The sequence below is a fragment of the Rhea americana genome, unplaced genomic scaffold (assembly GCF_003343005.1).
Source record: "Rhea americana isolate MKP2758 unplaced genomic scaffold, rheAme1 scaffold_66, whole genome shotgun sequence".
Lineage (NCBI taxonomy): Eukaryota > Metazoa > Chordata > Aves > Rheiformes > Rheidae > Rhea > Rhea americana.
This window is the reverse complement of record NW_028186823.1, coordinates 1,845,447-1,872,167: the sequence shown is the minus strand read 5'-3', so window position 1 is coordinate 1,872,167 and position 26,721 is coordinate 1,845,447. Positions and strand designations below refer to the sequence as shown.

At 39.5% G+C, this 26,721-nt stretch overlaps 2 protein-coding genes and 1 long non-coding RNA gene across 10 annotated transcripts in view; 2 read left to right on the top strand and 1 right to left on the bottom strand.

Moving 5' to 3' along the window:
• The window catches only part of LIMS1 (LIM zinc finger domain containing 1), a 76,323-nt gene extending 58,957 nt beyond the window's left edge, over positions 1-17,366 (top strand). For 4 of the 6 annotated variants that reach the window (XM_085320843.1, XM_085320844.1, XM_085320846.1 and 1 more), the window contains exons 3-11: positions 5,177-5,243; positions 7,824-7,944; positions 9,141-9,290; positions 10,128-10,278; positions 11,106-11,198; positions 12,774-12,822; positions 15,016-15,091; positions 15,344-15,536; positions 15,919-16,002. In XM_085320843.1, coding sequence (XP_085176969.1) covers positions 5,177-5,243; positions 7,824-7,944; positions 9,141-9,290; positions 10,128-10,278; positions 11,106-11,198; positions 12,774-12,822; positions 15,016-15,091; positions 15,344-15,491 — 855 coding nt within the window. In that variant the 3' untranslated portion in view covers positions 15,492-15,536; positions 15,919-16,002. Of the gene's footprint in view, positions 1-5,176; positions 5,244-7,823; positions 7,945-9,140; positions 9,291-10,127; positions 10,279-11,105; positions 11,199-12,773; positions 12,823-15,015; positions 15,092-15,343; positions 15,538-15,918 lie in introns of those variants that run through there. The other 2 variants (XM_085320842.1, XM_085320841.1) reach the window with 2 other exon arrangements.
• Positions 14,486-20,155, bottom strand: LOC146586714 (uncharacterized). The gene is made up of 2 exons (XR_014897770.1): positions 19,672-20,155; positions 14,486-14,636 (listed from the first exon to the last, which is right to left on the bottom strand). It is a non-coding gene; the product is annotated as an uncharacterized LOC146586714 (long non-coding RNA).
• A 153-nt stretch (positions 20,156-20,308) lies between these two features.
• The window catches only part of RGPD4 (RANBP2 like and GRIP domain containing 4), a 35,742-nt gene continuing 29,329 nt past the window's right edge, over positions 20,309-26,721 (top strand). For all 3 annotated transcript variants that reach the window (XM_085320793.1, XM_085320792.1, XM_085320794.1), the window contains exons 1-6: positions 20,309-20,519; positions 22,827-22,894; positions 23,367-23,478; positions 24,336-24,488; positions 25,370-25,600; positions 26,010-26,155. In XM_085320793.1, the coding sequence (XP_085176919.1) occupies positions 20,448-20,519; positions 22,827-22,894; positions 23,367-23,478; positions 24,336-24,488; positions 25,370-25,600; positions 26,010-26,155 (782 nt within the window). In that variant the 5' untranslated portion in view covers positions 20,309-20,447. The remainder of the gene's footprint in view (positions 20,520-22,826; positions 22,895-23,366; positions 23,479-24,335; positions 24,489-25,369; positions 25,601-26,009; positions 26,156-26,721) is intronic.

The window sequence follows — 26,721 nt, the reverse complement described above, 5'->3', positions numbered from 1 at the left end:
GTATCCTAAAATTGTGGTTACAGGATTTATGTAATATTATGATCTGAAAAGGAAGGTTAGCAGTTAAGAGCAAAGTTGTGCTGTCATATATAATGTGTTATCACTGTGTCAAGAGTGTAGCAGTTTATTTTCACAGTAATATATCTAAGCAATTGTACAGAGCCATGCCATGTGGTGATGAGGCGGCAGTCAGGGGAGGAGTGGCTGGTTAGGAAAGAGACTGGCAAGGGGGATTCCTGGTGTTTGCTTTCTTTCACCTTGTTGAAGGATCAAAAGATTTATCAGTGTTTTAAGGACTGTGTTGCGCAACTTGTGGCACTAGTGCTGCTAGTGGTTCATAAGACATCAAAAGATGAGCTGCAAAGCAGAAGCAATTAAAAACTAAACCAGAACACCCCCAAGAAACTTGCATGTAATCTTGCAATTGTTAATATGAGTTGCTGCCTGCATACAGGCATGATGAAGAGTCAGTCCTGACATGTTAAGACCTGAGGCAGGCAGAGAGGGACACAAATGTTTTAAAACTAAATTTTTTGTGTGCTAGTAAAATTTCTTTAAAACAACAAAATATTGTTTCTCTAAATGATGAGTACTTTATTTATCCTTTTTCCGGAATGTGAAAAAACAATGGCACAATCAGTSCATAGACCTATTTCAGAAAGTGGGATGGTTTTTTGAGATAAAAGTTGGAGAAATTCTGCTCTAGGAAGCCTGCACCTCCTAGAGGGTGAGAAAAATGGCAATGGAAAGAAAGTCTGTTTGTACCTAGTCCGGGAATATTACAACCTCTCTGTTGCTCGTGTGTGGCCCTACATGAATCTACCTCAGCAGGGGCAAAAACACTGGTGGTGTTTGGATGCACTGCACAGAGGCATTTTGCTTCGCATTTCTACAGTGTTAACATCGTTATTCATTATGGTTGGGTTTTAAGTGCTCTTTAACTGCGAAGTGATGCTTCCTGTTAAAGACATAAGTCAGAAGTGAGTGTTGATAGATTGTCCTGGGAATGAAAATAGCCCCATGTACTTAAACATGTTTTGGTTAAAGTTTCTGGGGTTTCTTTCAGACTATGCAGAGGCTTGCAATGGCTTTGTTCTCCAGAAATGTTACATAACAACTTGAAAATTTAAATTAGGAATAGACTCTTTTTTCTACAGCTATTACAGAAATAAAATATTTATGATTAGAATTAAGGAAACATCCAAGGGGTTGTATGAGAACTTCAGGTMATCCTTCTGCCTCTAGTCCTTACGTAACAATGTCCACCACGAGAGTTTGCAGTTCCTCTCCACACCAGCAAGTCTGTCTGATACTTTTCAAAAGTCTGCCTAAACCTCTGACAGCCTTCAGATTAAGGATAATTAATCTTAGCCTTCCTCTTTTGTCTATACCTGCCGGTTCTGGGCATCTTCTAGATAGAGAGGTGAGTCTGTGTTGTCCCAGCCCTCATGCCTTTTTGCTGTTTTAGCTTGGAAATCTTTGGCAGGTCCTTCTTCTCCATCTGCAGCCAGGTTATTCAGGGTGAACTAGTGCAAGTGCATCCATGTCTGTCCTATGCTGCTAGAAGGGCACTCGCTTAGCACTGAAATGGTCAGTGAAATGATGGTGGTGGAAACCCCTGCAGCATTTCCTGTTCATGCTGCTGAAGGGGGCAAGGGCTCTTACAGCCTCCTCTTCTTTCACGTGGGTGGTTTAGTGCCAGCTTGGCACCTTGGCATGAGAATTATGAATGTCCTAGGTGACGGTGTTTGGGGGAGGGAGGAACAGCCCTAAGCAGGTGGAGGATGTGCTTGATGCTCAGGAGGTGGCTGACAGTTCTTGGAGGACTGAAGGTGATCTGTATCACAGTGAGGAAGACGGGCTATCTTCTTCAGACTGGTTTAATGCACCCTTTAAGAAGATGCATTTGGAGGTGTGGCCAGTTAGTATGTTTTTCTGAGCAGGTTCCCCTCGGGTAAATGCAGGCATCACTGATAGCTCTGCATTGGTTAGTGTTTATTCTGTGTCTGAGCTAAGCCAGTGTTCCCTGGAAATGATCTCYAGCTCTTAGCAATTGGGAAGTCAAGTATTCTTCCCCCGCCTATCACAAGTGTTGCAGCCTTCCCCTGTTAGTCATTAAGCTGCTTATCACATTTGCACTAAAACACTACAGTGATAAACTTTCAGGCTCTGCTCCCTGGCAGGGTGTGTGTATTGGTAGAGCTGTGGTGAAAGAAATGCTGACGCTGGCCTACCGTGTTGCGTCGCCTGGTTGTGTGCGGGCCCAGATCAGCATAGCTTGCTGTGGTCTGGCATCAGAGCTGAGCCCCTTGCAGGCACCAGGGCAGCCCTCCGCTGCGGCTAGGAGTTTGCACAGTGGAGCAAAAGCGCTGCTCTAACTAGCAACAATTCTGGAAAGGGAAAGCCTTCCAGGGTATTTTTCCAAAGCTTATTCCTTTTGGAGGTGGCTACAGCTCCTGGAAAACTTTACGCTATCCAGGCTCCCCCAGATTTTTGCTGATGCCCTCATYAGCAGAAATTAGAAATGATAATGCAGCTATTTACCAGCCAGTGTTGGCCTTGTGGTTTAAGGGAGTGAGAGAGAGCTATGCATCTCACATAACGCAGGAACCAGGTTTGGGACCTGCTCGGGTGCATGTGTGTTGTGTTCTGTTCAGTATCATCAACTTCGCATGTCATCTCCTGCACTTAGCTTAAGCAGAAATCAGCACAAACACACACCAGCAAAGTGCAGCAACGTACAGTCCTGTACTAATAAGAGCAGAACAGCCTGCTTCTTCCATGGGGAGCTTTGGGGCTGCCATGTCCAGGGGGGCAAGGAAATATAACCGTGAATGCTGATATAAATTAGTTTGATGTCAGTCAATCCCATCAAGAAAATAGCAATGTGCATTGAGTGATGCTTCTTGCATCAAGTCTTTACTCTCAGATTTGTCTTGCTATTGCATACAGTAAGTACTAAAGCCATTTACTCCCCAAGCTGTTGGGTAGAGCAGAAATCTTAGACTGACCACACTGTGATTAATCAGTGAGCAACTCCTCAGATCAGTCACGCCATGTGATGCACCATAATTTGGGAACTTGTATTTACTGCCTTCTGGGGAAATTGAGCCTTTTTTTTTTTTTTGGTTGTAGGTAAGAGGAGAGTATTCCTTTCAGCGTTTTGGATGTTTTATCTTTTTACCCTTAAGAGACTTCTCTATTAACCTATACAAAGATTAAAGCAAGGTGCTGCAATGAACTTGTCTGTTTGGTTCTATGGTTCTATTCCAGTTGCACCTGCAAGGTTTTCTTAAAATGGGCTTTCCCTGAAAACACTTTAGAGGAAGGGCCATTAAAGAAGTTTTTGTGCCTGTCTTTCCAGTAATTTAGTAGAGATCTGGGTATCAGTGGAGATTATGTCGTGGTGAAATGTTCTGGGCAGAAACATTTGATTTATGGACCTTCAGCCTACAACAGTCAAATGACCTTGATCTGAAAATACACACTGTGGGATTTGCTACTGGAGTTCATGGGTTTCTGAGATTGAACTGCTGGGTCATCTGCAAGGTACAGCACAAACGCACCAAAAAAAAAGCTGAAAATATAAGCAAGACTTAATGGTAACCTAATGTACCTGCCTGACGCAAACCAGAGGGGAAGAAAACCTGTTTGGTCTGCCCAGCTMAGCGTGTGGTGGCTCTGAAATCCAAGCAAACCGAGGCACCTTCCATTGTACCGCCTGCTTACACAAAACAAGAAGCCTTCTGATTTTTCAGCTTAGCGAGACTGTTTGGCAGGAAGCAAGTACAAATCTCACTGAACCAAAGATTTCAGTTTTTCTTTGAGACAGTAATACCCCTCCATCTTTCAATTAAAAAAAAAAAAAAACTCCAGTGAAAGAAGTCATCTGTTTTAGATTATTACACTTGAAAAACACTTCATAAGTTATTAACATATCCTTCTGGAAGCTTCTGTACAGGACATGTGTTCTTCTGTTCCTAGTAGGTGTGATTCAGGTTGAACGTAAGAGCTAACTTTCTGATCCCAAGTTTCCAGTGACTTGTARGATGTTTCATTACATTCATTTCATTACTGTACCAGTAATTACTATACCTATATTGCATCTGATCTGTGAGATTTCATGGTATAAAACAGCTAACCTTGAAGAATATTGTTGTCTTTTCTATCCATACACCAAAACTTCATTTGTAGGTAGCGTTTTTTGCAGTTTGCTTTGTTTTTTTGTTAAACCCAGTAAAAAGAAAGGAGTGGGGGCTTCCTGCTATCTCCTTTTTTCCAGTGTTTTAATCTGAGAGATCCAAGTACAAACATTTTGTAGCATACCTAATATTACCTTTCAGGTTTTAACATGCTAGCCGGCATTTCTCGCTGGTAATGAGGTGTCTGAAGGTATCTAAACATTTCCCTTCATTTCAGGACATACTTGTCTTGTGTTTACATATTCAGCTAAGCTGCTAATGCAGTGCTGTAGAACTTGTTTGAAACTATTTTTCCCACATGCTTTTTTTTTTTTTGCATGAGGTTGAACTACAACTGAACTGCTCTGAGCTTTGAGCAAAGTCAGATCCAAATCTAAATCCCTTAAGATCAGCTTCCCTATTTCATCTCATTGATTTAATGAATTTTGTCCCTTAAAATTTCCTCAGATAAACATCATGAAGGAAAAGCATTATTTCCCTTTATGTTTTGTCTGTGCTGCTGAATAAACTGCAGAGATATCTGTCCCTGGGTGTTGTTCCTCCCCCTGTACTTATTTCCTCCCGGGTGCTGGGCCATTCTTACAGGAAATGTAGAGTGGGGAAAAGATCAAATGGGTTCAGGGAAAAYGCTTCCCACTAGGAAAGGTTTCTGTAAGCTAATTTCCTGCCCAGCATTCTGTTAGTTACATCAGGTTTGCAGCACTCTGTCAAAACTTAAACATCTGTTGTGATGTAAATGAGTGGCACAGAAAACTGCCCTACACTCTCAGAAGTATTAAAATAATAGTTTTATTAACACTACATGCTAACTATGTGGGTGAATTTAGTATCTACTTTTCTGGCACAGTCTGTTTTCTGTGCAGCCTCTTATATTATACTACCCAGTTGCATCTGGAAACAACCTGGTATGTTACAGTATTTATGTTAAGGGCATGTTCCTTATCTCTAAATCTTGGCTTATTTTCCATTTGTAGTTTGAAGGGAGGAAGTATTGTGAACATGATTTTCAAATGCTGTTTGCCCCTTGCTGCCATCAATGTGGTAAGTGTTACATCAAGGCGAAATACTTCTCACTGATCACAAATGGGAGGTCAACATACGTGGTTGGGGGAAAGTTTGCAGCTCTTGTACACGTTCCCTGGGAGGTGGCCCTGTGCAGCTCAGCATCGGAGGTTCCAGAGTGAACTGGACTTCAGAGAAATTTGGGAGCGGCTTTTACTAAAGGTTATTGAATAATAGGATTGAAAAAAAAAAGAAAAAAGTTTGCATTACTTGAGTGAGTAGCTTAGCTGTTGATTCAATGATCCAGTGAACAAGTCATTCGTGACCTCGTGATTATTAATAGGATAAAACATACCCACATACAGGTATACACTCATATACGGCCTTTCTCATGCAGCTGAAACCATCTAACCAGTCTTTGTCACCTGTTTTGACTGTTGTAAATTACCTAAATTGTCCTATCCAAGAAGCTAGACTCAATCTTTATCATCTAGTGTTACAATCATCTGATGAATCAGCTGGTCCCCTTTTGTGTTTTTGAAACAAATTCCTGTAAGGCTTCAATTTCTAATGCTTCCCCTGCATAACACTGAAAGATTTTTGTTTTGTTTTGTTTTTCCCTACAGTGTTTTCTGTGTGTGACACATCTTTCTTAGGCAGGGCTGAGAAATCATTATTTTACTAATGCTTAAACTGCTCTTGAAGCTCTATTTCTCTGTGACACCTTGGCACATCTWCCATGACTTTCACTTATCTTAGTAAGGCCTTTCCCTGTGCAAAGGGAGGAGCTGAATATTGAGAAAGAGGGAAGGAGATGCTCTGGATCTTTGAATTTAAAGCTGTAGACTTGAAGAAGCAGGGGAGAAGAAGAAAGAGGATGAGGGTAATTTGTGAGCAGACCTAAATATGTGACAGACCAGGTTTTTCACTTTGTCCTTTTTACAGGCTAGTTGCTCTGTATGTGTGAGGTATCTGTGTGTTCTTCCATTCACTCTGCAGGATCCCCTTCCTCTGACCCATCCTGTTCCCTTATGCCAGGGCTTCCTCTTTTGCATTCAGCTTCTTGCCTGTCAGGAGTTCTGTGAAGCTTTGTATCTAACCCCTCAGGAAACAAAATCCTGCTCTTCCTCCATACCACGATCTTCCACATGCAGCTGTGTTGTGCTCGTCTCTGTTAACGCTGTACCTCCCTCTGGTGAGCCAGGCAGAGGGACCTTTTTCTCTTCAGCACCCAGCAGTTTCTTTGCAGAAGCCCTCAACCAGTTTTTGCTGGGCATAGTAAGTGCCCTAGCCAGGGGYAGTAAGGAGGAGTGCCACTGCATATCTCGAGTTTTTCCTGCTCAGCTGGCACAGCTCCTCATCTGGAACAGCTTCTGCTGCTCTTGCGCTAGTTCCTTATAGCACCAACTCTGTTAAAACCTCATCAATTTTCTTTACTGACTTGTTCCAACAAACAAATTAAGAGTAAGTGAATTAGCCAGCAGGTGTGACTGGCTGGCTGAGCTGCCTCCCAGGTCCCTTTTGCTCTTTAACCAGTGGCACCCAACAGGCGCTGTATGGAACTGGGCTTTTCCAGTGTTTGGGTTTAGTAACTGTAGCCAAGATCAGTATGGCTGTTGTAATCAATAATGCCCTGAGCATCCCTGGCATTTTTAGAGTTGATTTATTCTTCAAAAGTTGTAACTTCATGGGAGCAACACAGAGTTGAAAGTTAGTCTTTATTTCATTTGYGTGTTACGTGCCTGATCATTCCACTTTGACGCCTGTTTGTATGTTCTTCAGGGCCAGGACTGAACTAGAAAGCTGAGTTCCCAGCATGTTCTAGGCAGAGCTTTTGCAGTGCTATGGAGTCTCGGCCCAAATGTCCATGTAGAGAACAACTAAATCATGTGTGTAGTGGCCAAGGCTCCACTCCAGGTGCAGTACAGTCACATTGTCCATGCACAACTGTAACTTTCACGGTATTTCTTAATGTCTCACAGTACAGGACTCTTAGGTAGGTCGGAAGTCTTTTACTGTTTAGTTAATCCATTCTCCAGATTTCACTGTATCTTTGCATTTTGACTCTATGGTTTATTTGCAGTGGGTCCAAAGCCACTCAAGCTCAGAACTATTKTGCAATGAGTACAGAACCCCTTCAGATCTTGGTTCCAGACCCTAGTGTAGCTGAAATACATAAAAGACACAATTTAAGATTATCTTCCTCTGAAAGAGAAGAAAGATGAAAAATGATTAGGAGAAGAGGAAGCTGTATTATATATAWAAAAAATCCATGTATTTCAGAAGAGTTGGAGATCAGATAAGTGAAAACAGAGGAGGGACTGAAAAGGATGAYTGCATAGAGGAAGTGGAGCGTGCATGTAGGAGGAATGGTATATAAAGAACAGAAGGTTGTGCGTCAGTAAAGGTTGTGCTTCTGTCCCATAGCAGAGAAACAACCAAAACCATACCCTAGTTTAGAACTAGAACTGTAATATCGAGAGCACTATATCCTACCAGATGAGGAGGAGGGGTTTAGGTGAGACAAGGATGATAATGTCATTGTAGCGAATCAGCTGTGGTTTTCTTTTAACTTTGTTTGGCATGGTATTTTACATCCCGGTGTTGTGTTTCTTACAGGAGAGTTCATTATTGGTCGTGTTATTAAAGCTATGAACAATAGTTGGCATCCAGAATGCTTCTGCTGTGATATCTGCCAACAAGTATTGGCAGATATTGGATTTGTCAAGAATGCTGGCAGGTAGATCTTCATCCTTCCTTCTATTACTGATCATGAATAATGTGAACTGAGAGATGGGAGTCAGAGATTAATGTTCCTAAAGTTTCCCAGCTGACATTGAGTCACTGAAGTGTCTTTTATGGGTCAGAAGTCTTAAGAGGGCATCACAAAACCGAAACGTAAACATTAAGAATGAGCATTACACAACATACATTTACACTATTGACAGTTTATCTACTTCATCACCAGATTTCTCGTCAAAGGCGTGTTGTCTGGCTGATGTAGTTTCAGAGCTGGCAGGGTACCGTGTGACATGTCACACTGTACCTACCCTGCAGTAACAAGAGGGAAAACATTCTGAAAGCATTGAGAGGGCAGCCGGCAAGCCCGGCCCATTGATTTTTTTTTTTTTTTTCTCAAGTGGAGGGTCAGATTTTTCTGCTATGGTTCCAGCAAATGATGCTTTCAAGCTACAGGCACTATAGTAATTAGATACTTAAATAAACACTTCAGYAGTTTGTGTGCATAGTTATCATTTCATCAAAGTGAAGCATATTATCGCAGTCAGTGCTTTTAAWTTTTTTCTTGTTTATAGCTTTCCTATGCACGTATGAATAAGATGACTTCAGGTTAGTAAGCCTAAGGAAAGCAGTCTCGCTTCAGATGTAGTAGTATTGTCTCTTTTTTTTATCAGTTCTCTGTTTGTTTAACTTAGGTTTCCAATTTTAGTCTGGTTTAGTGTCTCATTTATTAATAATTGCCTAAAGTTCAGTGGTATCCTTAACAGGGTAGGGTATTTTTACCAACTGTGATCACAAGAATAGTTTAAAAATGGATTATATGCGCACTGAGTTCATATGTTTAATGTTATGTATGCAGKTATTTACAGATTTGGGACCTATGTAGTTATCCAGCTACTAATCTAAATTTTTGAGATTTTTCAGAGTAAAACTTTCAACAGTGAGAATCTATAGCAAACTTTGCCTTCTGTGTTTCAGCAAAGCTTAAATCCAAATGAGCTGAAGAAATGATACTTCATGGTGATGAAAATAAACTGTTAGTTTTCCCTTTTTTGAGTTTGGCTTGCCTAACAGACACATTGTTTTTAAGAYTTTTTTTTTCATTGATTGAAATGATGTTCTAATAGATGTTTGGTTTGTATTTTGCACTGCAGTACTTGGTAGAAGTACTTATCTTTCCTTTTTATGCTGTTTCAGACATCTTTGCCGTCCTTGCCATAACCGGGAAAAAGCCAGAGGCCTAGGGAAGTACATTTGCCAGAAGTGCCATGCCATTATTGATGAACAGCCTCTCATATTCAAAAATGATCCATATCACCCTGATCATTTCAACTGTGCAAACTGCGGGTAACTGAATCCTGCAAAGGAAAACAGGAAAATGCTGGTTTCCTTTGCTTTATTCACCTACATCGTAAAGTGCTCACCTGTCCTGTACAACGGGCAGCAGGGTGGGATTTGCATGCCTTGCAGCCAGACTAGGTAGGGATGTGTGTCTGGTTATTGCTTCTGGAATGGTGGAGCTGGTCCTTTAGCTCACCCAGCTTATGCTGTGAGGTTCGAGAGGCTGGTGTGTCCCTACAGCATCCAGCCTGTCAGGGAGCCATGAGAGATTATGCTCTGCAGAAAAAAGAAATAGGAACTCTTGACAGTTCTGGACAGAACTCTGGACATTCTAATTATGTAAATTATTAAAAAGAAGAGTATTTGCAATTCTGTGCCTGAGAAAGAATAGACATAGTTATCTCACGTGGTTGCATATTTTTCTTTCCCTGAAACTTTATATAACAGGGAAAATGTACCTGGATGTAGAAGACTACATTTTACTTTCGATTATATTTATGTAAATCTAAAATAAACTGGTGATAAYAAGGCTAGAATATAAGCCAAGCATGTCTGCAGCTTTCAAACACATTTGCATCACATAACCAGAATACAGATAGCTCACTATCTATTTTCAGAGAGACTTAAGTGCATCTTTCTTAGCAGGCCTTTCTGAGTTTACTGTGGACCAGTCTTGTTAATAAAAGCTATTGAATTTGAAGCTGCTACTTAAATCAATTATTGTAGTATAAATACAGTTTCTAAAGTAAATGCTTAAAATTGAATCTTCCTTTCAGAAACACTCGTGAGTTGAATTTGTTTGGTTCCTTTATTCATCCTCTCAATTCATTAACTTTTGAACAGGAAGGAACTTACTGCTGATGCTCGTGAGTTGAAGGGGGAATTATATTGCTTACCCTGCCATGACAAAATGGGTGTACCCATCTGTGGAGCATGTAGAAGGCCAATTGAAGGACGTGTGGTGAATGCTATGGGCAAACAATGGCACGTGGAGGTAGACATCCGATCAGTTATTGTCTTTCAAGAATGCATATGTTAACGTGCTCACCTGGAATTTTGCTGATCAATATCAATGAAAAGATGAGACAGTTCTGCAGAAATGGTTAATAAATGTGTTCTCCTAATCCCATCTTCCACCTTTTTGTGACTGATCTTCCACTGTGAAACAAGTGTCAGTTCCTATCTCACATAAAGCTTTCACTGWGAAGCTAAAATCAGTAATTAAAGGAAGCGATGTGAGATCTTTGTGGAAGAAGATGCTACAGTGCAAAGCAGTATGTAGAAAGGCAGTAATGTTCCATGGGAACCCCTGATTACTAGGCATCATGATACTATTATGTCTTCTATGGTCACCTGCCACATAAGCATATTTAAAGCTCTTCRTGTGAGGGTTCGTATTTCAAGGCCAAGCACAAGATTTAGTTCCACGTCTTCCATTTAAATTAGGAAGATACACAGCCATATTCCTTTGGTTGTTTTGAAAATCTTCTCTAGCAAGTGCTTTCTTCATGAGAGTGTAATGATGATGAAAAYTATTTAAAGTCCCTTCATTCTGTTTATTGATAACATAACAGACTCCCTTTCCTTGATTTTTTTTTCTTAACTTTTTGGATTAAAATATTGAAGACATTAAAAGGAGAGTTATATTAGTGGTCTAAGTATAGAAACAAAACAAARTATTATTTCTTCTTTCCAAGATGGCGTAACCAGCTGAGTAGTTTTTAATGATGTTCCATACTGAGATTGGTTGATTCAATGTTCAGAAAAGAACACCATTACTTCCAATTAATGCAAAAAATATTTGCACAATTTTCTTTGTAGCATTTTGTTTGTGCAAAATGTGAAAAGCCATTCCTGGGTCATCGTCACTATGAGAGGAAAGGCTTGGCCTACTGTGAAACCCACTACAATCAGGTAAGGTTGCATATTTAAAAATATGTGTTATTGGTAAACTTGTGAATTGGTTTTATTAGTGAGAGATGAAAAATCGTGGCTACCCTTCTGTTTTCACRTAGTCATCTGTAGGTGTACTGAAATTTGGTAGATGTTCTATTGCAGTTAATTTATAAAAGTTTCTCTACGCACAGGTCTAGCATGTAAGAAAAAAAAATCTGCAGGGATTTCACAAAGGCTGGCTAGGATAATGAGTATCTAGCTATTTTTTAAGGTTATCAGTGTTTATGTAGAGCTGTTACAAGCTTTCACATGTCTGCAAGATCAGAGTAGCTAATAATACCCGGTCTTTCCCAGGAATCTAAAGCAGATCTGTCACTCAGTAGCTGTAGCGTAACTCTAGGCCTCTGTGAGTAGCTCAGTTTTCCTTACAGCTGTTACTATGATGACTRTATGTTAAGATACACTCGATCAGGCAACTCATTCATTTCTTCCCTGAAGACTCTGAATGCCAAGCTGATTTGTCAGAGGACACCACCTAGTGACTGCTTTCATTTAAACAGGAGTAGATAAGCAATGTTGTCATCTCACTCCAGATTCCCTTAATTGTGTAGTGCAGTAGCACAATATATGTATCCTTTTTTTATTGGAAGCCAGTTGCAAGGTGTCACGTACACCACCTCACTCACAAATACAAGAGTGGGGATTACATTTAGGAGTTGTAAGGCATCTGTTAATTACTGATGGAGTCTTAATTTGTCATTGACAAAGGGCAGATGACTGAAATGTTGCTGGCATACTTGTAGATAATAAATGCCATAGTGACATTAATAATAAGTGTTGCAGCCATGATGGAGCAAAAACTTACACCAGACAAGAGTCRTCTGTAGAACACATGTCTTTCAGTAGGTCAATTAATACAGTTAGAAAAGGTACATTAAATTTTGGAAATAAAAGCCCTTCCTGGACTTTAACACTGTCGTTAACTGCTAAGCGTAGAAAAAAAAAATGATTTTTGGCCTAAATTTTCTTTTTTTTCAGAATAATAAAAAATCATATTTCCCTACTGTTTTCACCAGAAACAGCAATACATTGCTCTAGCCATGCAAGTAAATCCAAATGTTAAATTGGCTGAGTACTAATAATTGATACRTGACTGATATACTTCAAATGTTAAGGATTGGTGAAATGTTAAAACGAAATCATATTTATAGAGTGTAAACAGATGTAAGCAAATATTTCCATCTTTAATATTATAGAGGTTTCTTTTGTAATAAGATGATATGAAAGATTATTTGAAAACCAAATGAGTCTTACCAGCATTCTCTTCATTTTACTGAAGTAAGTAGGAAAGCTATTGTTCTTATCAGCTGAAATACAGTTAGTTATTTTGAGAAGCTGCCTGGATAAAACCATACAATTAGAGATTGTGTAGTGGTTATCATATCTGCTTTACATGCTGATGGTCCTGGGTCAAAGCCCCAGTGGAACCAGCACCAGGAAATCTTTGGGAGGTTGGACTAGATGATCTCCAGAGGTCCCTTCCAACCTTACTGATTCTGTGATTAAAATTCATAACTTTTCCTTCCTCTTCAGCTGTTTGGTGATGTTTGTTTCCACTGCAATCGTGTGATCGAAGGAGATGGTAAGCACTTGTCCGTTTTCTTAATGTTTACTTTAATTGAAAGTTCTCTTTAAAAGTGAAAAAGTCCCTATTTAATACCTGGTAGTTATCATTAAAACAAAAATGTTCAACTTCTTTATCAGAAATTAGATCAGATCTGATGACTCAGGGACCAAATCATAAGAAAACCCTACAATATTCCGTGATGCTGGAGGATCGCTCAGGGGCTGAAGAGAACCATGGCCACTTGGAAACCCCTTAGTAAAGTGCAAAGGCCAGGGATGCCACAAGATGTAGAGGTGACTTCCTGCCCCGCTGACTTTAACAAAGAATGTGTGTTAGTTTGAGAGAGAGCATCTCCTCAAACAGATTTAGATATGATGATTCAAACTGAAAAAAAAAGTATTTAGCTATCAAAAGATGTGGATGGGATTTTTATGTATCTAGTTTCCATGATTTCAGATCAGTTCCTGGAGATTTTTACCTATCTATCGTAGAATAGACACCTGTCTTTTGAAGATCTAGACTGGTCAGATTGTCACAAACCAGTCACATTTGGAAAGAAGTGCCCTTTAAAGGCAGTAACTCATTAACTGGAAGCAAGTGTTTTAAGTTTTTTCAGATTTTGTTTTGGAGGGTTTTTTTGATAACCACTTACGATAAAATGCCAAAAAAGCAGATAATTCTACCTGAAATAATGCAAAGTTACTATGTGACTAATTATACCTGGCTGAAGTAAATACTATATACCAGTGTTAGCCTTATGTAAGGAAAAGCCATTAGCAAAGTGGGAGGAAGTCACTAGCACATAAAAGGAGACATAAACTAGTTYATAGTCATGTAAGTGTAGGGTGAGACCTACGTTCCAGAGATGTGCTTTCTCTGCATTTTCTGGACTAGACTATACCTGCTGAACTAAATCCAGAACACTTTTTGGAGGAAATGTCATCCTCCTTTTCATTAAATGAACAGATCTAGACCTTCAGGTGAATAAATAAATTCAGCCTTGTTTGATAAGCAGATACCTGTATGTTTCTAATGTTACACCATATAATCAGACTCCTGTACTGTATGTTCTGGTCACCAACTTGAACAGAATGTAGTGAGTCATTTCTTTTTTTCTTTTTTTTTCCAGAGTAATCTTTGATTATTTTACATTTCTGAATACAAATTCAAACAAAGTCTGCTGTTGTAAATGATGACTATCCAGTATTGCTCTTTGCCTGCCTTTCTGGTAAAACAAGTATCTGCAGCAGCAAGTTTTCAGGAAGACATCTGTGACTATTAGGGATCTCTAGGGAGGGAAGACTTCCATCTAACTAGTATTACTTTGGCAAGCAGTGAACTAACTGTTTTAAATGCCAGTTATAAATAAACCATACTTCTGCGGAAGTGCTTGCCCCATAGTGCAATTGCTAGTACTAAAGGTAGAAGAAACTCTGCATTGTAAGGTTCTGGTTTTGTTTGGTGTTGACAATATGTTGCGTTTTAAGAGAAAAGCATAGTCCTGCATCCTCTAATTTAGATTAAGAAGAGACAGGCAAATTTTGGCAGCAAAAAGTTAGAAGGTATATTGAAGGAGAGAGAGGACAAACGGAAAAGTGGAACAGAGATACAGAACAAAGAGAAAATGTTTACTTTGGCTCCAAAGTAGAGAAGAAAATAATGTCCAAGTTTGCCTTGATCATATTCTGAAGTAATTTATTCCATTACATCCACATTTTTTTTCACATTGGTAGTGCTGGTTTACCAGTACTGGCCTGACTGCTGGTTCCGCATCACCTTTTTCAGCTGGGCAAGCACAACTGTTCATGGCACTGCAGTCTGAACAGGATCTGAGAAATGAAACAGAACGGAAGCATAAACACCTTTTTGCTAGATTGCTTTTCAGCTGAATTTTCCTGATAAAGTTCACCACATGGCCTCACAAAGCCTGAGGTCATCCTATGATAGGAGGTGGAAGCAAGCATCAGGAGTCAGAAATATCTTAAACTGGTATTGCTGATGAATATATTTGCATGTACTCTCTGAGGCAGCCTTATCAAGTGTACATGATCCACTATACTACATTCACATGCGCCTTCCTATTCTTGCCTCAATATTGTTATGGTTCTTAGTATTTGGTAAGAGAATTGTGTTGTGAATATGTGAGCTTCATTTTTAATACTTCTGTTTTCTGCAATGCTAATGATTTCTTTTCCCTCCTTGTCCCAGTTGTGTCTGCTCTGAATAAGGCATGGTGTGTGAACTGTTTTGCTTGTTCAACTTGCAACACTAAGTTAACACTCAAGTAAGTTTATCAGACAAGTGTGATGCCTGCAAAACATATCAGTGGTCATCATTAAAGAATAGATGTTGCTGTAGTTTAACTGGTCTGTATGTTTTTCATACTGTAAAGCATTTGAGGAAAGATGTGCATGTTTCTTTCTCTAGCTTCATTTACTAATATACATCTCTTCCAGCTATCTGTTCAGTTCTTCCTTCAGTTAATCTGAATTCTTTTCTCTTCCATCCTTTATTTTTCCTGTGTTTAACTCTAAAGGGATAAGTTTGTTGAAATTGATCTAAAGCCTGTCTGCAAACACTGTTATGAGAAAATGCCAGATGAATTTAAGCGACGACTTGCCAAACGGGAACGTGAAGCAAAGGATAAAGATAAGCAGAAAAAGAAAAAGCCAATCTGTTTGTAAACTTCTCTTTCCTTCTCACCACCACCTCTGCTCCTTTCTTCTTTGGTCAGTGATAAGGATGCTCTTATTCTAAGTTTGCGTGTGTTTCTGGTAATCAAAACCAAAATACCTATTTTCACATAAGCTGAAATCTAAATTCGTTATTTCAATATCTTATATTTAGTCTGCTGTGCTCTAAAATTCAGTCTGAAAGGCTTTTTAAATAATGCAGTTCATAAATGTGGACATTTAGGTTTAAAAAAAGAGGTATCTTGCACAACAGAGTAATTTACTGTCCACAATGTATAACCCTATGAAAATAACTTTTAATGTATATATAAATTGCAGTTGTAATTTTTTGTCTTGAGCGTTAATGTGACTATTTTTATTTTTTTTTAATCCCAGCCACTAAGACTTTGTCTGTTTGGTTTTTGCTTTGTCATTTTAGGAATAAATTTGTTGAGTTTGATATGAAGCCTGTCTGCAAGAAGTGCTATGAGAAATTTCCTCTAGAACTGAAGAAAAGACTGAAGAAACTAGCTGAAACCGTAGGAAGAAAGTGAAGACTGCTCTCCCTTCCTTTATAAAAATATTATATATATTACTTGAGGGATTTTTTTCTGCTTTGAGGCTATAATCAGACAACAAATGATGATGCATGCCTTCTAGCTATCAAATCTAAGTATCTTCAAATTCATTATTTGAGATTTGTTGATACATAGATCATACTTGCAGACTAAATTAGTTATTAACTCACTTGAAAGGATTTTCACCCTGATAATGCAGCTGAATAGATGCACTGGGCACAATAGTCTCTACAGAATTCTACATAGAAGTAAAATTTGCTTGTGAATACCTGCAAAAAATACGCTTTGCAAATGTGTCCAACTTTACATGTAGTGTCATTTTTATTAATATAAGTATTAATGTGCAATCTAAGCATGCACGTAAGACTGCGTGACTTGGGCAAGAAATCAACTGACCTTTCTTCATGGAGAAATCCACTGTTAGATTCTAGTCCAAGCAGTCCCATTAACGAGCCTTGTTTCAAATAGCTTGAAAAATGACAGATTTCTAAATACAGTCACTGCAGAAATTATCTCCTTTTAATAATTATGCTTATATGATGAATCATTGTGCATCAGGTTTAGCATGAAATACCTATATAAAGTATATATTCCTACTGCAAGAAATGAGCATACAGAAGTACTTGAATTTTTGCTATATTCCATTTACAATAACATGTTAACTTTTATATATACTTTTGCATTTTATTTACTTTTTGTGCCTTATTCTGCTGGACCATAGATAATAATGTTCCATTAAATATATATATACAGTTTTATTTTTATTTCATATTTTTATGCAGAAATTGTATACATGGTATTTTCAAAAGATAACATACTTTGCCTTAATTACACAGGATGCAAGAAGTACTGTATTTCAAATGAGGTTAAAATTTAGCTTCTGGGCTTTGTTAATTTTTAGAACAGTATTGAAAATGCATATTTCAATTAACTGGCAATATTACTTTTACACTAGCGAGTGTAAATATAAATGGGTTGATCCTACTGGGATCTATTTCTTTAGCCATCCTCAAGGACTGAGACCACAAATTAACAGATTTCCCTGTCTGGGACTTAACTGTTTTATACTATTGACTTCTGTCCATGCAAACCTGTTTTATTTTTCCCCTTCCTTATAAAAAATAGTTACTTAGGAATTGTGATAATACTACATTGTCAAGTATGCAAATTTTTTTTTCATATTAGTGACTTAAACAGATTTTATATAGTTACATCATAGCAACTAAAATTTTATTTCCTGTTTATGAAAAATTAGTTGATTTAGAACATCTGCTTTCCAGTGTCATCAATAAAGGCTATGTTATGGTAACTTGTATCATCTTTCTGAAACGAGAGCTTGAGATGGGTGAGAAAGCAACTAGCCTCCATTTGTTCTTTATACTTTAGCTGTGACTGTGTTTAAATATTTACTATCCTGATTTAAAGGAGATGTCCTGTTTCCCCGAGTATCCCACTTTAATTCAGTTTATAGGTTTATGAAAAAAACAGCAGTTTATTTCATAAAGAATAGATACTTTTGTCTGTTTTCTGCGTAGACACAGTTACTAAGTTTTCTTTGAGAAAACAACTTGTCCAAGTTTAAAGTGTATGCCATCCTATCAAGCTTTTTCTCTCTCCTCTTTTCACTGTAATGTAACTGTCATTTCCAGTTTAGCGCTAGATAGGGTACTTCTGACTACTTTTTTCTGTACAGTTATTGAATGCAACAGCARTTCAGTTACTGAATGCATGCGTTTAAGACTATAAAATTGTGTAAATTCTCAAAAATATACTAGACAGCTRGCATAGTAACACTGTTAGACTTCTGGACAACGCCATGGATTTGGGAGGCCATACTCAGCACTGCCTCACTTAAATTATAATTCAGTTCTTGTTCTAGTCTTTTGCATATTATGCTGACTTTTCAGCTCTTCAACTCTTTTCCTCCAGCTTATGTATGCAGCTTGACTGGTCAAAAAGAGTTTGGGAACTACCCCTAATCCTGAGACYGAATGACATGAACTACCTTGCATCCCCATTGCTCAGTGTTATATCCCTCCGGAACACACTGGCCATGTTTGCACCACGTAGCCATGGCTCTCCTCTGGACTCTGTGATGTCCCTGTGGCCCAAAGACGTAACTGTTTTGGATATTTCAAACTTCCTGGTATAGGAGGGCAGTGCTACAGTCCACCAGGGTAGTGGTATGCTTCATGAACATAACGTGTGTTTCAGACCCCTAAGATATGGCATTGACAGCATCTGGGGGTACTTGAGGGTTCAAAGCCTGCTGTTAGATATTATGGAAAAATTTCGGTTGGAAGAGATCTCTGGAGGTAGTCCATACTCAAACTCCTGCTCAAAGCAGGGTTAACATCAAAGTGGGATCAATACTCAAGGTCTTGTCTGGTCAAGTTTTGACTGTCTCCAAGAAAGGAGATTCCACCTGCCTCTGTTGGCAATGTTTGCCATTGCTTAATCATCCTCAAGGTGAAATATGATGATGATTATTGTTGAGTCCTGTCTTCAGTGGACAGTTCTGCGGCTCTACACTACTCTTTGGGAATGCTCTTTTGAGCAACCTATCACTGAAGTCATATCTCTGGACATTGTCATGAAGAGAATTAATTAAAAGCAGTGCAAAATAACCAGGGAGCAAGCTAACAATTAAGCAACCTGCACAATTACAGGTCTGGTGCTGAAGCTCACTTCCTAGCCTGTCAGTACTATAATATTTCACATAGCTGGAAATTTATTCCTGAAAGATGCTGAGTTTATAATTGTTCTCCTAACCACRGTGTCTACTAGGTCCCTCAAAGAAGGTCATGAGCTAGGATTTGGGAATGTCCCAGCTATGTTGGGTGGGATCAATCATGCATGGGCAAGAAGAATAAGACAGCATATGCTAACAGTCCCATTTGTATGAAGATAACAAAAGTGCCTTTCACCAGCACATATGGTCACATCAAGTGAGGCAACCATTTGCAACCTGGCAAGTAGATTATGTAGGCCCATTTTCCCCCCKTCACAAGGACAAAAGTATATATTAACTGCTGCAGACACTTACACAGGCCTTATGTATCCATGTCCTATCTCCCATGCAAATCAATCCTCTACTGTACGGGGTTTAGAGCAGCTCGTGTATAATTAACAGCATACCAGCAGAAAGGTGCCCCCACCTCACCTTCACTGAAGCTCTGTGCTTAGTTCCAGCTGAGGCGTATTAGGTGTTCACCAAGCTTAGTTAGGTGTCTAGAGCAGAGTCAGCATAAAGAGTCAAATGCTGTCTGGTTAGCTACCATTCTGGTGTTGCACACTGGGGACAACTGGAGTGCCACCTCCAAGGTGAGAAAGGGGAGACATGAGAGAATGGGACCAAGTGTTGGACCTTCTCTGTGTGAAGGCAATTTCATACACCTTCCCACCAGCCACAGAGCAGTAATTTCCTTCTACGTATAGTCCAGTGGCTCCTGAGCCCATTCTTGCATCCTCCTCAGCATTACAACTTCTAATATGCAGCTTGGTAGCAGCTGCTGATGCTGACAAACTGGTATCCTCAACTGTAGATACACCATTACAAAAAGAGAAAAAAATCCTGTTTTCTCTTAGTGAATTAAATCCAGTGTCTGACTCACCAYTAATGGAGCAAATAATAATGATAAAAAAGGTTAACTCTTTCAGTCATGGCATTATATTGATGCTGCTGGTCTCCACAGTTGAAGTCCCGAAGTCCTGGGCAAATGAAAGTTCTCAATGTAGGTGCTGGAACATTTGGAAACTCGTTTTCCAGAGCACCAGATCTCCGCAATAATAAAGCTCATGCATATGGGTTAAATTCGCAGCTGCGAAGGAGTCACAAGACGGAGCTTTCAGTGAAAACGTACTTCAGTGTGGCTCCCACTCACGTCACAATTCCTTATGACAGCGCAAGGGCCGAGCAGGAACGGATGCTGGTCTAACAGCACTGATAAATAACAAGTGATATATAAATAAACGAATGGTAAGCTGCCCCCGAAAATTTAGCGGGCTGCTGTCACCCGCTCTCCCCCTCCCACGCCTGCAGCGCGGCGCCAACTGCGCAACAACCTCGGCGCCGCCGGCTGAGTCGTCAGGGCGCAACGGCCGCCCGCGGCGCAGCGCATGCGCGGGCAGCGGCGTGTCCGCCCCCCCCCCGGCCCCTCCCTTCTGCGCGCGCGCGGCTGGTTCTTGCGCACTCGGCGGCGGGGAAGGTGTCGCGGCGGTAGCGCGGGAACTTGCGTAACGCGCGGGAACTTGCGTAACGCGCGGGAACTTGCGTAACGCGCGGGGCTGCGTCGCTCCCTCCTTCCGTCCGCCCGTTCGCGCGGCGCCGGCGGCGGGCTGTGAGCGCGGTGCGGCGCGGCGCGGCGCGGGGTGCCGCCGCGGCGCCATCATGAGGCGCACGAAGGCCGACGTGGAGCGGTACGTCGCCTCCTTGCAGGCCGCCGCGCCTTCGCCCCGAGAGGTGAGTGCCGCCGCCGCCGGGGCGCCGCGGCCCGCCCGCGCCGCTGCCGGGGTGCGGGGCGGGTTGCGCCGGGCGGCAGCGGCGCGTGTCGCCGCCGGGGCCCTGCTGGCTCTCGGAGCGGGGGAGGCCGCCGAGGCCTGGCCGCTTCCCCTGCCGGCACGGGAGGAGGCCCAAGCCTTTCCCGCCTGGTAGCAGGAGGACGAATTACAGTGTTCTCGGCGTTTCTGGGGCTGTTCCCGAGTCGGTGTTTACTCAGGCTTAGTTACGCCGAGTGAGGTCAGGGAAGCTGTTGTGAGGAAGAGCATGGAGTTTTGCTGATGGGACAGGCTTCCCCTAAACGCGGGAACAGCGGCTTACTAGAGCTGTATGTCTGCTTTCTACAGCTGGGAAGCCGTAGTGCTGCTATAAAGAAAACCTCAGTAAGCTTTAAAGCATACAGAAGTCCTCATTTCTGTACGAGTGTGGGTCCTCTGCTTTTAGAAGATAAATAGAGAACACATTCTTAGATTTCCAGTTCTTTTCTATGTATTCTGTGATGTCTTTGACTGTTCTTTGAGGCAGAAGAACTGGAAAAAATACTCTTCTGCTTCATTTTACTAGCTGGAAAGAAGGATAAAGAGCTCTGTATGATTTTTCCTTTCCAGCAAATCTAGAAAATAGTAAATGGATCACAGTAGGCCTGGAGCAACCTGCTGTAGTTGATTCTGTTTTGAGCAGGGTGGAGGATGAGGGAGAGGACTAGATGATCTGCASAGTTCCTTTCCAACCTTAGAGATCAAATAATTATATATAAGTAGGGTCTCCACGTAATGCCAGCGTACATTTGTATCAACATGACAGCATCAACCAAGCTGTCGTGTTGACTTCATTCAGTTGATTTGGATGCTCTTTAGACCAAGTAGCATCAAGTTCATCATGGCTAAAATCAGAGATGCTCTTCAGTGCTTTTGATGTTCCCATTACACTTCCTAAAATGCTTTTCTCTCKTTTTTGTTGTGGTAAAATTTTTAGCATTTTGGTTTAACAAGAGGTGCTTTTGATCTGATACTGGGAGATCAAGCTAAGTTCTTTAGAGAAATCTAGATGTGAGAAATTTAAAATGCTGTTCTCTGAAAACATTATTTTACTGTGAGACTTTTACTTGTGATTAAGTCAGTAGTTCCCTAGCCATGACTTAAAAACTGGTGGAATATTAAGCATGTGATGCTGATACTCTTTTGTGTGTACTAAAACAGCAAATAGTTCCTTGCATAAGCAGTTGCGTTAGTCTGTTTTAAATTACTCAAAGCAGAAAGTTGATTTATAATATCAACTGTCCTTAAATGTATCAAAGCATCAAATTAATCTTTCTCTTACTTGGATTTTTAAGTACAAGTGTGATAGGAGCCTAGCTGTTCTTTTGAGAATAATTTTTATGCAGCTAGTGGAGTAGGTACTAAGCCTTTTGAGTTCATGGCAGTAGAAGTTCATGCCATAAGCTGAAGGAAGGGTCTGGTTTGTGTAGAACATTATATCAGTATTGGTTGSTCTTTACATGTTTTTGGATCATCATTCCTTTGACTCTTTACTATGCCTACTTCTGCCATCTTCCCCTTTTGCCTAGTGTGTACCCATATCTGTTTTTTTATTATTCTTTTCCTTCCTTTCCTTGTTGCTTCCTTTTTTCCATGCCCCCCCCCAATACCTTTAGAGACTTATATTTCACCTCTTGCTGTAGATGTGCATGTTGAAGTTGCTAGACTCATAACATTGCAAGWGAACAACTGCAGGAGTGTTTACCTTACTCTTAAGGAAAACTAGCACAAAAGCTATGAGTGGCTTGGTTGAGGAAAGAGTTTCCATGCATAGTTAAGCAGTAGTTTCTGGGGTCAGTATACTACAGCAGGACTAAAAGGCAAGTCTTCTCTCTTTGCAAGTAGGTTTTTTCTTCCCTAGTAATAAGACTGCATCATGACAAAAAAGGCTGAATGTAGCTTATCTCATTCTTCCACTTCTTTTCATCAGAAGTGTTTATGAAATGCTACCAGGAGAAGTTTGTTGCTTGCTTTTAGTTGTTCACTTATAGCCTTATTTTTCCTGTTAATTGGCAAGGGCTACTAGTAAAAGACTGATTCTTTTTGGTCTTAATTCTGCATCTACAGGAAAAAGAAAAAATTCATCTATGAGGAATGGAGTTGAGCTGGTAACTAGTTATAAAACTCAGTCATCTAACAGTTTTGTGCCTTGCTAAAAAGGGAGGTCTTCATATTCAATAATTTTTAAGTACTGCTCATTTAAAACATGCCTATCCTCTTTTTCTCTCTTCAGAAATCGATGAAAGGATTCTTCTTTGCTAAACTGTATTATGAAGTAAAAGAATATGAGCTTGCTAAAAGGTAACATATATTGATGTAAGTTGTTCTATTTTCTAAAGCATATAACTTCTTTGCAAGAGARAAGCTAAATGACTGAGTTAGGCCAGAGAAATCAAAATCAGTAGCGTGCGGTTTTTAAAATAACAGTAAATGTGGGTATTGGCTGCCATGTAAATCTTTGTAAAATAGCTGTTTGAAAGAAAAATAGTTATGTGGCAGTGAAACTCTTCTGATTGAAATGGCTTTTATTCCACTGTATTRTGTAATTCTTAAACTTCCTATGAACTGTGGCTTCTTGTAAGAAGTACAGTATTTACTGGAAATGAATAGCAACTTAATGTCTAAAAATAACATAATAATTTTGTTCCTTCTTTTAAGATCCAGACTAGGGGCCAAGAACTTAATGTGGCTATACTTCCTGTACAGTGGATTAGACTAACRCTATACCTGTTTTTTGGTGTAATCGATTAAGGTAACTGATTTTTCTCCATAGGTACATATCTACATATCTCAATGTACAAGAGAGAGATCCCAAAGCTCACAGGTTTCTTGGACAGCTTTATGAAGCTGAGGATAACATAGAAAAAGCTGTTGGGTGTTACAAGGTAATTACTACACTGACCCCTAATGTCCTGCTTTGTAATGGACCTTTTTTTATCTTGTGCTGGACATCCTGAAACACACAGAAGAAAATCTATTTCTGGAGAAAGTGTGTTACGAAGTGTGTATGTAAAGTACTTTGCAAGAAGCAGCAGAAATTCTTCACTTGATATAATGCATTTTGACAGTATATTTTTAAGTTGTTTCTTTGTATTGTGTTCCATATCTGCTCTTTCAGTAACCTGCTGTTAAATTCCTCCCAAATCATATGTTGCTCCTTACCCTAAAGATCTGTGACATTTGTGGAATTCTATAATGTGGATTGTGATGACAGTAGGAATCTACTTGCTATGAAGACTGGAGACCTAGCATGTTCTCTTTTTAATTTAATTTTGATTAGGCAAGCATATAAACATAAAACTATCAATAAAGATGTCTTTGTTTGAAGATGTGCTCAAAAATCTCACTGCCAACACATCTTACTGAAATACTAAAGCATTTTGAGTGACTTAAAATTTGTTTATTTAAAAGTGTTCTCACGCAGTCAGACAACAAATCTCATGCTCCTTTAGCCCAAGAATAGCAGTAGCTAGTGGTTGACAAAGAGCAGGATTTTGTGTTATACTTCTGTTATATTCTTCTGAATTCTGGCAGTTGTATTTAAATGTACTCTAAGCTAGCAGTGTCTTTTAGTAAAGTAGGCTTTTTTTTGTTAGTGTGTTTTCTAAGTATRTTTGATAGATATAACTAATTCAAATAACTGTATCCTTATTTTTTGATTTGAGTAATTTTCATTCCTGCTTTATATTACAATTTTTATCATGAGATTTTTTTTTTCTCTGTGTATGGGTGGGAAAAATAGCGTTCTGTGGAGTTGAATCCAATGCAGAAAGATCTTGTACTGAAGATTGCAGAGTTACTGTGCAGTAACGACATTACTGATGGAAGAGCAAAATACTGGGTTGAGAGAGCTGCTAAACTCTTCCCTGGGAGTCCTGCTGTTTACAGATTGAAGGTAAATGCCAAATTCTAACCTCTGCTCCATGGCTTAACAAAACTTTCAGAATCTGACTCAAATGGTTTGTGTGTCATCTCATATTAAACTCTTTCTTATTGGCTGGATTATTTTAGGATTCTTGAATACTGAATTTATTAGATACTTCTTTCTTTGCAGTCTGGTGTTTTTTGTCTAGCTTTCCAGAAAACTTCAGCTAGAAGTTTTCATACCGTTTTTAAGGCTTTGGGGTTAATCCTCTTCAAAAACACAAGATAACTCTATTAGTGATCAAATCGAAGAAGTTAAGACTAGATGAGCAATACTTAATCTTTCTTTTATGCAGCTGTTAGAAAGATAGCAGGGCTGTGAACTCTGACTTTCTTGCTTACTGCTGCCTTTTTTAAAATCTGATTTATGATTGACCTAACGGAATGTGGGAAATACTATAATTCTCAAGTGTCATGTAAATGCTTTCAGCTACACAGTCCCACCTTGGCACAGGGGTGTTAGTTTCCTTGTATAGCTAGGCAGTAACTTTATTAAGRTCTTGGTTAGATTGTGGTATGTGTTTTGTTGTTTGTTTGTTTTTGTTTTTTTAAACAAGCTAGCCTGTGGCAGGGTATGCTGCCTTTGAACAAAATGGTTTCACAAACATTGCTTGCCATTTGTAAGAGGGAGAACTCTTCTGGGGATTTCTTTTTTTCTATTATAGACACCTTTATTTAAAAATATTTATGGGTTTTTATTCATCATACTTTACATAAAAACTTTTCCTGCTGTAAAGCTTTTCAGACTGGCTTGAGTAACTATTCTACATAGGGGAGGAAATAAAGCTGGTAATATTGCTGAAAAGACTCGTGAGMGATGAAATACTAACATGTTGCCTTCCTGTTTAATAGGAGCAGTTATTGGATTGTAAAGGTGAAGATGGATGGAATCAGCTTTTTGACTTGATTCAGGCAGAGCTCTATGCAAGACCAGATGATGTCTACATAAACATCAGACTAGTTGAGCTCTACCGTTCAAATAATAGATTCAGAGATGCTGTGCTTCATTGCCAGGAGGCAGAGAAGAAAATACCTTTACAGTCAAGCTTGGAATGGTGTACCTGTGTTGTAAAGACACTTGAGGTGTTTATTTATGATCCTATGATAATTTTCTTTTTAGTTAGGTTATATCTCTTAGTATCACTATGGTGATGTCTATGGTCAAGTGATTTAAATCCTTGAAATGAAAGTTCACAGAAACCAGCAGATTTACAAAATACTATTTTATTTTTCTTTTATACTGGAGTTTTCTKAAGGTTAAATCTTACAGAGCAAACAAGTTTCTAACTTAAAAAGCTGAGTTAAGCAGTTCCATGGGTGAGAGAATTGCTCAAACAAATGGTTCCCCTGGAGCTTTGTTACTGAAGAAAATGGTTAAGATTTCATCTGGGAGACTGGATTACGCAGTAAATGCTACTGTGTTTTGGAGAGGTTTTGGTCTTGCCTTCATGGAARGATGACTGATTCATATCATCTGAACCTTTTTCTTCAGGAATATCTGGAAACTATCCAAGACTCAGAGTCTGATAAAATTAATTGGAGATCCACCAAGAAGGATCTGTTGCTCGCCTATTCCAGCTTTGTCAAAATGACACTTTCTTCTAGAGATGTYCAAGAATGTAAAGAGTCACTTGAAAGGTATTGTTTGAACAACCTGGAGGGGTGGAACGCAAGAGCAGATGGAATTATTTTTCTTGTTAGAATAGCACTGTTTTACTGGGTCACAGAACATATAACAGGCTTGCATTTCCCTACGTAACTCTTGGGAAGGGAGAGGAGATGCCCTGTGCTAGTTGATATGAATAGTTCTCTATGAACCCAGAGTTACCTTCTGACTGAGAAGTAAGCTTTATTTGACCAAGGATATCAGTGAGTCAAATAACTCACTGACTATTCAATTAAAATTAATTTTCRTGTAAATGTACCTTCTTTTACTTCAGTAAGAGTAAGAGAATGCTATTCTACACCTGAGCAATAAACTAATTCATATTGCCAAGACAATAAAAAAAGCTCTCAAATTTTGTGTACTAGTTTTGTCTTAATTTAGGATAAGAAAACCAGGACATACTAAAATAAGAGTTTTGGATGTATGTAGTATAATGGAGGGAATGTGGGGGGGAAGCCACTTGCGGTAAGAATGCTTTCCATCAGGAAGAACTGATGATGTTACAGGGCCAGATAAGCCAGCTGACTTTAAAGAAAGC